Source organism: Bos grunniens, chromosome X (genome assembly GCF_055505025.1).
Source record: "Bos grunniens cultivar Pamir isolate PY7600 chromosome X, Bosgru_T2T1.0, whole genome shotgun sequence".
Taxonomy (NCBI): Eukaryota; Metazoa; Chordata; class Mammalia; order Artiodactyla; family Bovidae; genus Bos; species Bos grunniens.
The window spans coordinates 47,945,362-47,962,080 of NC_141194.1; the positions used below are offsets into that span (position 1 = coordinate 47,945,362).

Sequence of the window (16,719 nt, forward strand, 5' to 3'; positions counted from 1 at the left end):
AGAATGGAGCCAGCCCTGATGTTTTTCCTCCAGATGGCATGCAAGCACTCTACAAGGTCAAGTCTTGCTCCATGGCACCTCCCATGAACTTACTCACAGGCAAAGTCCGGCAGTACTTCATTGAGGCCCATGAGATTCAATGGGACTATGGCCCTATGGGGCATGATGGGAGTACGGGAAAGAACTTGAGGGAGCCAGGCAGGTAAGAAGTAATGTGTTTCCTTTCTCTACTCCTTAGTCTACCCACAAACACCTATTACTCCATCTCAGAAATCTCTCACTTCACTTGGGGATCATAATCATTGTCTGGAGTTAATGGCACAACTATTAATCAAATTCTCGTGACCCTACAGGAGTGCCTGCTCTTGGAGAGTTATAAAGCTTTTTGTATGGTCATCTGAAATATTCCCAGCCAGGGGTCCAAGCAGAAAAGAAGGCCAAGATGGGGTCATGTAATTTAAAATGACATTTCTCCAATTCTAATCTACCATTTATTTATCATGTTGCTCCTTTCTTTCTTTACCATAGTCTGAAGGACACATTTAAGCTGAAGTGTAAAATGTACTCTGAAAAGTATAAGAAGAGGGGAAGGAACCTGCCTTATGGTCATTCCATGTCCCTCCTTTTTGAGGAATTTCTCCAAATTTTCATGCTTCATCCATGACTCAGATATGGGCAAGATAGAGTAGAAGTTTGGTGCCCTAATCAGTTGCTGGGCCTTAAGTTACACTGACTTACTGGGCTATCAGTGATTCCAGGTCTTTTTAAAAGATGCACTTGATAGATGACTAAGAGAGTTTATGGAAAATACTATAGAACATCAAATCATGTTTATTCTCCAGTAGGAAATAATAGAATGAATCTGCAGAAAATATAGGAAAGTAGGCACTTGGGTGTCAGCATGACTTCTAAGAATCTACAACTATTCTTTCTAAGTTAGTGCACTTTCATTTTTAAATGAAAGATACTAAGGGGAGAAAGGATTTAGAGTACCTGAGGATGATTAAGGACAGATATAAGACTACGTAACTCTGGAGAATAGAACTGATCCCAGCATCTAGAACTTACAAGCAAGAAGATTTCAGCCTACTATAAAGAACTCCAATCGTAAAAACTATCCAACAGTAAGAGGAATTATTTTCTCTGAAAATGAGTTCCCTGATCTTGAAAAGGCTGAAGCAGAAGCTATGTATCATTAATTTGTATTTTGCCAGACGAGATACCTTCACTAGATGGATGTTAACCTGGATGATCTCTGAGGTCCTTCCTAAACAAAGATCCATAACTTGATAAGAACAAGTGTGCAACAGGAGTTTATTTGATATATGGCTAAATAATTTGATATTTGCCTCCTTATATGCCAGTGGCTCAGATAAATTCTTCCAGAAGAGCTCCATCCGAATTGGGGGCACTTACTGGAAAGTTCGATATGAAGCCTTCCAAGATGAGACATTCCAGGAAAAGGTGCAGCTGGAGGAGGATAAGCATCTTGGAATTCTGGGTGAGGAATTCTTAACTTATGAATTTAATTGACTAGAGCCAGAGAATTGGGGAGGGCTTAAAAACTGGAGCCTGGTGGCTACTCAGAAACATGCTGTAGACCAACATTTCTCAGAATGAGTCCCAAGAGAGTAGTGTTTTGTGGAAAAGGGTTATGGGTCTGAAAATGTCTGCAAAACACTAAGTTAAACCTAGTCAAATAGTATTCTTTGGTGCAGGGCTTCCCAGAGCTGTGGATTTATTTTTGTTTACCATGAATCTCCATGATGGGAGTAAAATATACATCATTTCTTATATATATTTGACTACTGAAACTTTTTTTTTTTACATTGAACATCTTCTCATAGCAGTACTGTACAGATCATACTGTTAAACATTATTCTCTAGGTATATTTCTGAGAGGCTATTTAAGGCAGTAAGACTGTTCAGAATCTTGGAAATATAGGACCAGGAGCAAATGGCATGACATGTAGACATGGTTGCTATGGTGAGGAATGCCGAACAAAGCTTAGGGCCTGACCTAAGGAAGGTATCTAAAAAGCCTAAAGTACAGTATAGCACTGAAATAGTATAGGAAGGTTGGGTGTGGCTTATTCACATACCCAACACATTCATAGAGCCAGGCAACAAGATAGATTAGATGGGACAAAATTTTGAAAATGAAATAATATAATAGACCATGTTCTGGGGTTAGGTATTTACCAGTTGATTTTCTGAGTTCTGATAATGGACAATTGGTGTTTCATTAGCTGGATAGGGAGATAATCAGGAGCAGAAACACACCTTGGTTTGGAAAAGAGATTGAGTGTTAAGTATAAAAGAGCTATCATTAGCTGGTATTCAGGATAGGTCCCCAGTCTTTTTTTCCCCTTCAATATTTTATTGTGGCAAAATATGTTTAGCATAAAATTTACCATCTTAATCATTTTAAAGTATGTAGTTCAATGGTATTAAATATATTCATAACATTGCACAGCCATCACCACCATCCATTTCCATACTCTTTCCATCTTGTAAAACTGAAACACTATACCAATTAACAAATTATTACCTATTATCCCCCCAACCCTTGTCAATCACCATTCTATTAATATCTTCTGTCTCTATGATCTTGATTACCTTAAGTACCTCATATAAGTGGAATTATACAATATTTGTCTTTTTGTGTCTGACATTTCACTTAGTATAATGTCCTTAAGGTCTAGCCATGTTGTAGTATATTGCAGAATTTGCGCTGTAGGTATATAAGTTTTGCTAAACTTATTCATTTGTTTATTAGTGAACAGTTGGTTTGCTTCCACATTTTAGCTGTTGGGAATAATATTGCTATGAATATGGGTACACAAATGTTTCTTTGAGACATGCTTTCAATTGCTTTGGGTATATACACAGAAATGAAATTGCTGGATCTTATGGTAGCTCTAGTTTTATTTGAGGAACTACCATGGTGTTTTCCACAGTAACTGCACCATTTTACACTCACACCATCAGTGCACAAGTGTTCCAATTTCTATACATCCTTGGCAACACTTATTTTTCTCATATGATCTATCCTAATAGGTATGAGGAGATAGCTCATTGCAGTTTTGACTTGCATTTTCCTGATAATTAGTGATGTTGAGCATCTTTCCATGTGCCCACTGACTGTTTGTATATCTTCTTTGGAAAAATGTCTATTCAAGTCCTTTGTGCATCTTTATTTGAATTATTTTTTTGTTGTTGAGTTTTAGGAGTTCTCTATATATTCTGGATACTAATCCCTTGTCACATATGATTTGCAAATATTTTCTCTCATTCTGTGGACTGCCTTTTCACTCTGTTGGTACTTTTCTTCTTCTTTTTTTTTTCCCTTGGCTGTGTTTCATGGCATGTAGGATCTTAGCTCCCCAACCAGGGGTTGAACCTGCACCCCTGACTTGGAAGTGTGGAATCTTAACCACTAGACCACCAGGTAGACCCTGTTGGTAGTGTCTCTTGATACACATTTAATGTTTTTTTTTTTTTATGAAATACAGTATTTTTTTAATTACCTGTGCCTTTCATGTCATAGCCAAGAAATCATTGCCAAATCCAGTGTCATGAAGATTTTGCCATATGTTTATAAACAGTTGTATTGTTTTAGGCAAATTTAGAACTTTGATCCATTTTTAGTTAATTTTTTTGCATATGATGTTAGGTAAAGGTACAGCCACTCTTTTGCATATGTAAATTCAGTTTTCTCAATACCATTTGTTTAAAAAGTTGTCCTCATATCTGTGAGGATTTATTTCTGGGCTCTATATGCTATTCCATTGGTCTATATATCTGTTGTCCTTATGCTACTACCACACTGGTTTGATTACTGTAGCTTTGTAGTAAGTATTAAAATCAGAACAAGTAATGTCTTCCAGTTTGTTCTTTTTACCCCCAAGATTATTTTGCTGCTTGGAGTCCCTTAAGATTACATATTGCTCATGTGGAATTGACATTTTAACAATATTAATTCTTCTGACTTATGAACATGGGATGTATTTCCACTTTCATGTGTATTTTATCAATGGTTTATAGTTTTATTTCTACAAATCTTTTACCTCTTTGGTTAAATAATGTCTAGGTATTTTATTCTTTTCATGGTATTATAAATGAAATTGCTTCTGTAATTTATCTTTCAAATTTTCCCTGTTAGTGCAACTGACTTTTGTGTCTTGACTTTGTATTCTACTCTTTTGAGGAATTCATTTATTTTAATTTTGGGTGTGTGTGTGGAAGCTTTAAGATTTTCCAAATAATTATGATAAGGATCATACCATCTGCAAATAGAGATATTTTACTTCTTCATTTCCAATTTGGATATCTTTTATTTCTTTTCCTTGACTAATTGCTCTGGCTAGAAACCCCAGTAATATGTTGAATAGAAGTGGTAAAAGCAAATATCCTTTCTTGTTCCTAATCTCAGAGGAAAAGTTTCAGTCTTTCAACATAGAGTATGATGTTTGTGGTGGGTTTTTCATATATGGCTTTTATTATGTTGAAGCAGTCTCTTTCTATTCCTAGCTTTTGAATGTTTTGTATTATTAAAGGGTGTTCAAATTTGTTCAGTGTTTTTTTCTGCATTAACCAAGATGATGATTTCTTTTTATTTTGTTAACATAGTGTATTACACTGACTGTTTTTTGTGTGTTGAAACATTCTTGCATTACAGGAATAAATATGACTTAGTCAAGATATGTAATTTTTTTAATATGCTGCTAACTTTTGTTTGCTAGTAATTTGTTGGGGATTTTTGCATTAGTGTTCAGAAGTAGTACTGGTTTATAGTTTTTCTTTTCTTGTAATATCTTTGTCAAGCTTTGATATCAGTGTAATTCTGACCTCATAGAATGGGTTAGAATATAATCCCTCCTTTCCAATTTTTGGGGAATATTTGAGAATTGGTAGTAGTTCTTTAAATGTTTAGTAGAATTCACCAGTAAAGCCATCTGGCTTTTCTTAGTTGCCATATTTTTGATTAATGGTCAATCTTTTTATTTGTCTTTCAGATTTTCTATTTCCTCACACTTAAGTCTTGGTAGGTTTTCTGTTCTAGAAATTCATCTATTTGCTCATGTACAATTGTGAATAGCATCCTCTTATAATTTTATTTTTTTACTTCTATATGACTAGTAGTGATGTCCCTACTTTCATTTCTAATTTTAGTAATTTGAGTCTTTTTGGCTATGCTGGGTCTTCATTGTTGTGCAGGCTTTCCTCTAGTTGCAGCAAGCAGGGGCCACTCTCTAGTTGTGGTAAGTAGGCTTCTCATTATGGTGGCATCTCTTGTTGTGGAGCACGGACTCCAGAACACTTGGGCTTCAGTAATTGTGGCATGTAGGCTCAGTAGTTGTGGCTCCTAAGCTCCATAACACAGGCTCGGTAGTTGTGGTGCATGGGTTAGCTGCTCTGCAGCATGGGATCCTCCTGTATCTGGGATTGAACCAATGTCTTCCCCATTGGCAGGCGGACTCTTTACAACTGAGCCACCAGGGAAGCCTGAGATAGTGGATTTTAAATTGCTTTTTATAACTATAAATGGCAATATACTAGAAAAAGATTATTCTTACTATTGCAGAGATAAAAGTTTTCTCTCTTTTACATTTCTTTCCTTTCCCTTCTGTTTCCATCCTCTCTGGTCATCACTGTTTTTATTCCCATTGTCTCTCCTTCCCATTTTCCAGGACCAGTGATCCGGGCTGAGGTGGGTGACACCATCCTGGTGATCTTCTACAACCGTGCCTCCCAGCCATTCAGCATACAGCCTCATGGAGTCTTTTATGAGAAGGACTCTGAGGGAACTGTGTACAATGATGGTGAGCAGGCAGGGTTTCAAAAAATGTGGGCTGCAGAAAATAACAGGTACCTCTAGAGCAGCAGTCTCCAACCTTTTTGGCATCAGGGACTAGTTTCATGGAAGACAATTTTTCCATAGACGGGGTTGGAGAGAATGGTTTTAGGATGATTCAAGTGCATTATATTTATTGTTCACTTTATTTCCGTTATTATTGCCCCAGCTCCATCTCAGACCATCAGGCATTAGATTCTGGAGTTTGGGCACCCCTGCTCTAGAGGATATATAAATAGGGGAAGGAAGGAGAGAAAAGAAGGCAGAATTAACTACCATGGATGGATGTTGTTGAGTATGATATTATAGTGAGACAGAGCTGGGACCAATGAGACAACTTTTAAATATAAATATATTCTAGTTATAAAAATAACATATATGTTGTGGAATTTTGATAAAAATGGAAAATTATAAAATAAATAGACCCCATAGGTAGAGTGCCATTATAGTTTGATATACTTTTTCATATTTTCTGTGTTTATACAAATGTATATATTTATAATGATATGTTTTGTACATTTTGGTATCTTACTGTTTTCTTTTTTTTGGTATAAATTTGTTTATTTTAATTGGAGGCTAATTACTATTTTCTCTTACCTTTATATTGTGCCCATCTTCTATGTCATTATAATGTTACAAACATTTTAATGACTATGTAATAGGGTAAAAATATTTACCTTATCCCCTATCATTTGGACATGTACATTGCTTTCATTATTTGTTTGATATTGTATATCATGTTGCAATGAATGAATATGTACATTTGGTTTGAATTACTACCTCAGGAAGAATCCTACAAGTGGGATTATTGAGTAGTTAATTTCTTCTTTTCCTTGAGAGTAATACTAACACATGCATGCTAATATCTCAAGTCAAAAGTACCAAAAAAATTACTGAAAGCATAAAAGGCAAAGTTACAGACAAATCTAGAATAAAAGAATATTCTGCAATGCAACTGGTCTAGACTTTTCAAGAAATTGGTACCAAAGGCAGTGGGGGTGGGGAGAATCAAAGAGACAACACCAAGGGCAACATTAAATCCTTGTCTAATTTTTGTTGTATAAAAAGATACATTTGGGAGATAGTTGGATTTTTTATTACACTGATATTAAATGGTACTAGGGTATTTTTGAGGTGTGGTAATCTTATTGTGATAATATAAGAGATGGGTACTGATGTATATAGAAGTAAAATGTCATTATTCTTACATTTCACTTCCCAATGATTTAGAAAAAGTAACCATACACATAGATTTAGATAAATTTAAGATGGCTAAGCCTGTGATAAAATAGATAACCAACAAGTCCCTACTGTAAAAAAAAAAAATTGATAAATAAATTTTAAAAATAAAATACAAAAAGAAGGATGGCCAAATATTAATCAGCTCCAAGTGGTAGAGTGGTTATTGTCCTATCCTTTAAAGTTTTCTGTATGTTCGAAACTTTAAAGAGTTAGGAACAATGAATGAACAAGAAAAAATAAGTTAAAATCATCCTAAATTATACTACCATGTGATAAATTCCAAAATGCCTTTGTAGTTTATGATCTTTACTCCACTATTTGGAGATGTTGACACTCTAGCCAATGTGAGCAATAAATTCTACGTTTTTCCTGCAGACTCTTCCCACTCTGGCTTAGTGGCTAGGCCCTTTGAGAAAGTAACATACCGCTGGACAGTCCCTCCCCATGCTGGTCCCACTGTTCAGGATCCTGCCTGTCTCACCTGGACATACTTCTCTGCTGCAGATCCCATAAGGGATACCAATTCTGGTCTGGTGGGCCCCCTGCTGGTGTGCAAGGCTGGCACCTTGGGTACAGATGGCAAGCAGGTATTGTCAAGGTTTCTGGCTGGAAAGCCTGCTGGGAAGATGATAAGGCTGAGTTGTTAAATAGAAGTTATGCATGGATCTGGGTTCTAAAAATAAGAGCATAAAATTAACCAAGTTATTGAATTGGAAATTAATAGTTGGTGACCTCATGCTATTTTTTTTTTTTTTTTTGGCCTCATCTCTTTGTCTAAACTTTATTTTTTTCCTTTTCTTCTTCTTTTTACTTTTTTTTTTTTAAATTGGAGGATAACTGCTTTACAATGTTGTGTTGGTTTCTGCCGTACAACTACACAGATCAGTCATGACCTCATGCTATTTTGCATGCTATTCTGTTCACAAACACACATCTTCCTTAGTGTCTATTCCTTTCAATTTTATATTCTCCCAATATCTCTTCATTTTTTTAAATCTCAGTGGCCCTTAAAACTTGCTGCTGCTGCTGCTGCTGCTAAGTCGCTTTGGTCATGTCCGACTCTGTGCGACCCCATAGACAGCAGCCCACCAGGCTCCCCCGTCCCTGGGATTCTCCAGGCAAGAACATTGGAGTGGGTTGCCATTTCCTTCTCCAATGCGTGAAAGTGAAAAGTGAAAGTGAAGTCGCTCAGTCGTGTCCGACTCTTCGCGACCCCATGGACTGCAGCCCACCAGGCTCCTCTGTCCATGGGATTTTCCAGGCAAGAGTACTGGAGTGGGGTGCCATCGCCTTCTCCATAAAACTTGCTCCTAATCCTCAAATCTTCCCTACTGTTTTCTTGTTTTCTTTTATATTCAGCCCACAATTCTTAGCTGTTTAACTTTGGGCAAATTACTTAACCTCTCTTTGCCTCAATTTTATCATCTATAGTAAAAGGTTAACAATGGAAGTAAATATCTTGGCTTTCTGTGAAGATTAATTAAAATAATCCATATAGAATGCTTAGTACAGTGTCTGATACCTAGTAAACACTCTAATAATAATATTACTAAAATTAATAATTGATAATAAAATATGTTAATAATTAGTATACTTATTTTTTATTTTATTTTCTAACTTATCCCCCCATAGAGTCTCTCACTGATCTCCTAGCCATTTTTCCGCATTCCTACTCCTAGTTGATTCCAGGCACTCTTCTATCATACTCTGTACCTCTTCATCATAATCTTTTACTTCTTCCCTGCCCCTTTTCTTGCATTCCTCCCCTCCAGTCTTATAACTTTATTCTAACCATCTTTACCTACACGCAATTTGCAGTTACTTGAGGAAAAACTTCTTAGCAACAACTACAGCTCTAGGCAGGAGATATGGATTTGGCTCTGTGTTTGGAAAGGAAATGGGAAATAATCAAGGATCACTGGGATCTGAAGCTGCACAGTTCACAACTGTTAAAACTGTTGTTATTCTCCTTTGTTTTCTTCCACTGGGACTACAGAAAGGGGTGGATAAAGAATTCTTTCTCCTTTTCACTGTGTTGGATGAGAACAAGAGCTGGTACAACAATGCCAATCAAGCAGCTGCTATGTTGGATTCCCGACTGCTCTCAGAGGATGCCAAGGGTTTTCAAGACTCTAATCGGATGCATGGTATGGGGAGTGCTTTTACCCTAAGCTATAGCTGAGAGGTTATGAGTAAAATCTAACCTAGACTTAATCATGATCCATCCCCGAAAACATTGATTCTATTGGTCAACTCTGCTAAGAGACAAGCTAAATTGAGGGATTAAACCTAAGACAACACATCTTATCCTTAACACCTTCCTGTGCTTTGTTCTGTGTTATGCAGTGTGGGAGACACTGGAAAAAAAGTACTATGAAATGAGGATTGCATACAAAGGGCCCACTAGGAAAATGAGGAGAGTAACCTGGGATGATACCTTTCCAGTCTTACCTCCTCTTTTATCACCCACTATCCTTGCTTCCCAACTTCCTACTACAGCCAAATGGAGATATTTTCTCTATGTAGACATGTGTGTGTAGCATGCTCAGTCGCTCAGCCATGTCCAACTCTTTGCAATCCCATGGACTACTGTAGTCTACCAGGCTCCTCTGTCCATGGAATTTTCCAGGCAAGAATACTGGAGTGGGTTGCCATTTCCTGCTCCTGGGGATCTTCCTGACCCAGGGATTGAACCTATGTCTTCTGAATCTTCTGCCTTGGCAGGCGGATTCTATACAGACATACCCCTTGTACTTTTCTGAGCTCAAGCTTTTGTAATGTTTTGTACTCCACTTGAAAAGCCCCTCTTTACATATTTGCTTTTATCCTAAGGAAATTCTGCCCATTCTCTAAAACTCTACTCATAAATAACCTCTTCCATGTAACCATTTCTTATCACCCGATCCCAGGATAATGACACCCTTTTGTGAACTACTGTTGTATTTTTATCAGATTTTTAAATTGCAAGTTCCATACAATCCTCAATATTGTAGTTGTTTGCTACATGGCTTTTGACTTCTGCTAGACTGTAGTTTCCTTAAAGATGAGTATTATTTGTTGTTTATCTGTTTACACTTTACATGGTCTAATATATAGTAAATAGTTATTGAACTGATGAACTACTAAATTAATGAGTAGGTGAAGGGATCAGTGAGTGAATTGATACGGAGAAATGGTCCAAGTTTGCAAGGAGCTCTCAGCATTTTGCAATTAAATGAGACTAATAATACCCATTAAACAATTATAGAACATGTAAGGCAGACTATGATTAAGTGCTAAATTTTGTGGAACAGCTTTTAAATGACATAAAGTTCAGAAGAGGAGAACATTGATGAAGAAAAATCCAGTTAAAGAATTCTTGGAAGAAGGAAGTGCTTGACTAAGCCTTGAAGTTTGAATCAAACTTTGCAATCAAACACTGTAGTAAAGGAAGCATAATCAAGAGGTTAATGATGTTTCCATCAGCATCCCATGGAATTATCAAATAAAGTTACTCATTAAAGCTGGTCTCAGTGGGTGTAAGGACATTGAAAAGGGATCAGCTTCAAGCAGGTCTCCCTGTATTTTTGAGGGGAGTGTGCAGGGTGAGATGTGGTCAAAAATGAGTATGTTGTCTTTTGTCTTTATCTCTTGGTTCTCATTACCAGTCAGTTACATCAGTTGGAAAAAATAATACAGTATATGAACCAAATTTATTCCAGATTGAATTTATTGGGCACCTGGTAAGTATTAGGCAACATCCTAGGTTCTTAGATACAGAAAAAATGATGTGCTTCCTGCTAAGTCAATCTAGTGTAGAAGATAAATGTAAGTAAATCATAGGACTCTATGGTAAGTGACATTTCAGAATTTTGTGGGAAGAAAATATCAAGGAAGCCAGAAAGAGTGTAATAACTCTGCTTCACAGGGTAGGTGATATTTGAGCTAGTGTATAATGTATGTGTAGTAGTTTGTTGTAGTAAAAGACAGTGGGGGGAATTTATTATCAGCAGAGGGAACAACATGTGAAAAGCCAACATGTATTTTCTAAGTGCCTACCATGTTTAAGGTCTTGTGGTGTGTGTTAGTTGTTCAGTCTTGTCTGACTGTTTGCAATCCCATACACCATAACCCACCAAGCCTCTCTGTCCATGAAATTCTCCAGGCAAGAATACTGGAGTGGGTTTCCTTCTCCAGGGGATCTTCCCAACCCAGGGATCAACCTCAGGTCTCCCACATTGCAGGCAGGCTTTTTACCATCTGAGCCACATGCACAGGCAAATAGAGCTCACAGGATAACGGTGTGTATGTGTATATGGAAGAGAATGTGGGGATAGATTATAGGTAGAAGTACAGGGAGGAAGATTCTGTAGGATTCAGGCCAGAGATGATGAAAGCCAGAATCAGGGCAATGGGAGTGAAAATGAAGAGGATGATATAGATTGAAAGCTGAAGAAGGAATGTTGGAGAACACTAACACTTTATAGGAGCATGGAGAATGAGAATAAGATGGAGGAGAAACAATCAGAAAAGCTATAAGAGAACCAGGGAAGTATGGTGCTACAGAACCAAGGGAGGGGAGTTTTAAGAAAGTGTGAATAGGAGAGATTGATACTTTTTTGTTATGTGAAGGGGTTTTGGGAGTGGAGAATAGTTCAGTTTTGCCAGAATGTGAAATATGGTGGAGGAGGGTCAGGATGTAAAACCAGAAAGGTCATTCAAGCCCTCATCCCAACGAGACAGAGCATCATAAGTAGAATTAATGTGGCTTAGAGAACAAGGTAGAGGAGTTGAGAATGACTCAGAAATTTCAAGTTGTGGGAAACCTTAGTACAGTGCTGATGCCACACTGCTGGCTGGTGTCTGAGTAATCTGTTCTCATCTTCCCATTTTGTCTTGTGTTTCTGTTTTCCAGCCATTAATGGGTTTCTGTTCTCTAATCTGCCCAAGCTGGACATGTGCAAGGGTGACACAGTGGCCTGGCACCTGCTTGGCCTGGGCACAGAGACTGATGTGCACGGGGTCACATTCCAGGGCAACACTGTGCAGCTTCAGGGCATGAGGAAGAGTGCAGCCACGCTCTTTCCTCACACCTTTGTTATGGCCATCATGCAGCCTGACAACCCTGGTAAGTGCCTTAGCAGCTGGCCCTAGGCTGAGAAAAATTTTTGAGCATTGGGCCAGATGAGGTGTAGAGCTGTTGAACAGCAAAGAAAAGTCATATTGAGGTACTTGAGAATTTTTCAAAATTGTTGTCTCCTTTTCTCAATGTGTACTCATGTTTTGGTTATTTGGATTCTCTTCTCAGCTGCAGGCAGAATAAAGAGCTGAGGAAGTTCTTTTCTGGAATGACAAGAGGAAAATAGAGATGCTGCCCAGTATTAGGGCAATTCTTGCATAGGCAGAGAATGGACTTGGCCACGTAGCCCCATGGCCATGTAGAGATTCTATAGATATAAGCCCTGCATTGAAGAAAAGATCAATGAAATATACCTATAAGTGCTTCCAACTCTGATATTCTGTGAAGATTTTTGCAACCTTCTGGTAGGAGCAGGGTGGCATGTTCTGTAATAGTTTTAGCCTAGGAATCAGAACACAGGAACTTCTAGTCCAGGGTCTTTCATTAACTTGCTGTCTTACAATTTGTCTAGTCACTTCCCCTCTCTGTGGCTAGATTTCTTTCTTCTTTTCTTTTTTGTTCATTTCTCCTCCTCTCTCCCTCTCTTTCGTTCTTCTCTTTCTCCATCCCTCCTTCATTCCCCCTCCTCCTCCCTCTCCTTATCTTTCTTTCATAATTAAATTTGACTATAATGTTTTTTCAGATTCCATCTTTGTGTGACATTTCCTAACTTGGCAGAACGTTTTCTCTGCAGTTGCTAGGATGTATTCTTTTTTCCAGGCAATAGGTGACAGTAGTGTTTGTAAGAAATATCTGTCAGTTCCGTGCAGTTCTCACTAAACTTTTAGTTCTATAAATTCCATTCATATTTGAGGAAAAATCCTTAAACAAAACAAGTTTCCTTGACAACTTAATCATTTCATCCTGGCATTGGATTTGACACACACTTGACACGAAGCAGGCCTCCACAGACTTCTTGGGTCCTCATTTCTGCCCATCTACCTAGGATACTTTGGTCAAGGAGAGTTGATGTCAGCAAATTAGAAACAGCAATTAATGGGGCTGAAAGGACCAACAGATGAATGCTTGTAGTGAGCGCTGGGGTGGGGGAAGTTCTGAAAAAAAAAAAAAGACTCTTCTCTCTAGCTATGGTCCAAAAGCCAAACCCTAGGTTTAATCTCTTTCATACAAAATTAACCAGGCTCCCCTGTAAGATCTACATGGCTCTCTAGGGTTCACAGTTATTAATATTTTGGCAGTGAATGGGTTTATAAGAAAAGCTTAAAAGGTTACTCTCAGTCAAAAAAAAAAAAAAAAAAAAACCCTAACTTTTTATCTGCATTTTCCAGTCTTTCAAATTCTCCTCTTCCTGAAGAATTTTTGAGTCATAGAATATTGCAAGAGTCCCTTAGAGATAATCTTATTTCACTTATTTTACTAATGGGAGGAAGAGACAGAAATCTGGAGAGGGAAAATGATTTTCTCAGGTTAGGGATGTCAGCTCTATTTTTTTCTCCCCTTTGGTCCCATCTCCATCAACCCCTGTTAATTCTTACTCCTAGATAATCTTTTATCTGAAGTCACCTTCATTATACCTCTGGTAGGGGTTGATGTCTAATTAGGATTTAGAGAGACCATTGGAATAGCTCCCCAAAGATAGGACAAAAGTACCAAATTAATGAAAAGACCAGAACCAGAATCTGGCTTTGGAAGTCTAGAAAAAGAAGTTGCAATGAAGATTGGTCAATATGCATATGCAATCAAGCAGCTTTGCAGGTAACTTAAAAACATCACCATGGAGATTCAACATGTTGTTTGCTGGATGCTTACAATTATGTTTAACAAAAGAGAAGAACAAATTACCAGAAAAAATGCAGCAAAATATTAAGAGTGTGAGTGTTATAAGTTTCTTTGTGACTTTTTAAAATCTTCTTTTTGCTTTGCTTTAAATCCTAATAAAATTTTAATTTCAGATATCAACTACATTTAATGGAAATGACATTTTTACATTTAAAAATATCCTGAATAATACACCTCAGCTGTCCCAGAAGAACTACTGATACTAGAGTTTTGATAGCCAGAGAAAGTGGCAGGTAAAGAGGCTAGAGCTTGTAATGTGCTCTTTTCTACCAACTTCATGTTAGATTTCTCAGCATCAAAAAGAATATTTATTACTGCTCTGATGCTTCAGAGTTTCTTTTCTTTTTCACCATTAGAACTCACTGTTTATTCATTTATCTCCCCTCCACACCCTCTTTTCTTTCCCCATTACTTTTCCTCTCTTCTCTCATTTTCCTATTCCTCTTTCATCCTTTCTTTGTTTTGTTTCTCTCTCCCTTTTTATATATCTTCTTTTCCCCTCTTTCCTTCATTCCTGTCCTTTTTAAATCTATTTTCTCCTATCTTGCCTTTTATCTTTCCTTCTTTTCATTTTCTCCTTGCATTAGTTTTGTCTTTCTGCCCATTCTTCTTTTCCCTCTCTTCTCTCTTTTTTCACTGTTTTTTTTCTTCCTGTGAGTTTTTCCTAGCCTTTTTTTAACTTCCTTTCTTTTTGCTTTTAATCTTCTTTTAATCTTCTTTTCTCTATTTATTTTTCCCATTCCTCTTATTTTCTTTGCTTCTTTTTCCTTTTCCTTTAATATGTATCTTTTCTTTTGTCTCTTGTCTTCATGTTTTTTTCTTTTTTCTTCCTCTTGTTTTATTTTACCTTTTTTTCTTTTTTTTTACAGGTAGATTTCCCCCAGACATAGTAAACATGTGTTTCCTTACACTTGTTGGTCTAGATGCTAGGGATGTGAGAATGAATGAGGTAGTTCACAGTTAGTGTGGAAAGGAGATAGGTATGTAAACAGTATTCACAATTTTATGACAATGCTATCAGACAAGGGCTATAGTAACACACAGGAAACTAGAACAAATTCTGCTTGATTTGTGGAGTGAAGCTTTCCTAGAAAAGGAGACATTCAAATTGAACTTTCAAAGACTAGTGAACTCTTACCAGGCAAAGAAAGAGGGTGGATGGTGAAGAGGGTATTATAGGCAGTAGGAACCACATAAGAGTGACTTGAGAGCATCATCTGCCTAGAGAAGGTTACATAGATTGATTTTATTCATGGTTTTCAACTAAAGTGGTTTGCTGGTGTTTGGAAATATGTGGACTACTTTTAGCTGTCACAATGACAGGAGTTATAAGGGTATGATACTGTTGTTTATAGAGTGGGAGTCAGAGATTCTAAAGCTTTCTTCAATATGTAGGACAGCCTTAAACAATGAAGAATAATCACATACAAAATGCTAATAGCAGCCTTGTTGAGAAACACCAAGAAATAAAATTGAAGAAATGATAGCAGGAGGCCCTTGTAAGAAGTGATAAGAACCTGACAATGGGTGGGAGCAACAGAGATAGAGAGAAGGGGCAGTGTTAAGAGATATTTGAGAGAAAAATGACAAGACTTTGCTAATGGGCTGAGCAAGAAGAAAGGATGTCTGAGGTTTTTAGCTTGTGCGCTAGATGGATGGTAGTGTCATTAATCATATAAGCAAACACAGAAACAAGGAAAAGGTACTAAATTTTAGATAGAAAGTATTCATTGGGAGCATATTGAATTTTAAGTTTCTGGTGAAGTGCAGGTGGTGTGGATTTTACAGTAGGTAGCTGTGGGTAATAATGTAAACATTGGAGGAGAAGTCCAGGCTAGAGAGAGATTTGAGTGTTTTCATGTTGGTGTCCTTTAGCATGTTATAAGAAATAAAAGTTATAGAAAGTTATAGGAAATAAAACTTAAGGCAGAAATCAACATTTAAGTGGTAGAAGGGAAAAGATAAGCAAGAATAAGGAGACAGCAGAAATATTGGTCACAGAGGTAGGAGAAGACTCAGATGCAAAGTACCGAAAAGTATTTAAAAAGAAGCATCCTGGAGAACAATGTCCATATGAGATGATGTGTTACTCTCAGGTCACATGATTCTTCCATAAAGTCTTCTATTTGTTTCTATTCCATCCAATGATTATCAGACTTTGTTGTTTGCACCAACCCCTGAGCTATGACTTTTAGACATTGTACACAGTGTGTCCAGTCATTCATTTGCACAGAAATTCATTCACTCAACACATATATATTGCACACTTTCCATGTGCTAAGTCTAGGGTAGGGGGGTGAAAAGATAGACATGATACTTACTTTCAGGGAAGATCTACAACAAACACACAAAAACACATATATAAAATGGTAAGACACTATCAGATCATGATATATGTCATGAAGGAAAGGAAAAACATTGATGTGATAAACTTATAGGGGCATTACTTTAGAGATGGTGTTTAGGGAAGGCCTCTTGGAGAATGTGACATTTAAGGCCTAAGTAATGGGGAGGAAGAAGCTATATGAAGATCCCTAAGCAGAATATGCTAAGCAAAGGACCCAGCAATTGTAAATGTCTCAAGATGGGAATAAGCATGTCTTGTTCAAGGGTTGGAAAGAAGGTCAGTATGGTTGGAGTATAATGAACAAGGAGAAGACTG

The 16,719-nt window shown here is 37.3% G+C and overlaps 1 protein-coding gene across 14 annotated transcripts in view; it reads left to right on the top strand.

Annotated features, from left to right (window-relative positions):
* Nucleotides 1-16,719, top strand: part of HEPH (hephaestin) — a 145,390-nt gene that overhangs the window by 14,190 nt on the left and 114,481 nt on the right. For 10 of the 14 annotated variants that reach the window (XM_086390138.1, XM_086390139.1, XM_086390145.1 and 7 more), the window contains 6 exons: nucleotides 34-202; nucleotides 1,365-1,501; nucleotides 5,694-5,825; nucleotides 7,475-7,686; nucleotides 9,096-9,246; nucleotides 11,994-12,206. In XM_086390138.1, the coding sequence (XP_086246264.1) occupies nucleotides 34-202; nucleotides 1,365-1,501; nucleotides 5,694-5,825; nucleotides 7,475-7,686; nucleotides 9,096-9,246; nucleotides 11,994-12,206 (1,014 nt within the window). Of the gene's footprint in view, nucleotides 1-33; nucleotides 203-1,364; nucleotides 1,502-5,693; nucleotides 5,826-7,474; nucleotides 7,687-9,095; nucleotides 9,247-11,993; nucleotides 12,207-16,719 lie in introns of those variants that run through there. The other 4 variants (XM_086390142.1, XM_086390143.1, XM_086390149.1 and 1 more) reach the window with 2 other exon arrangements.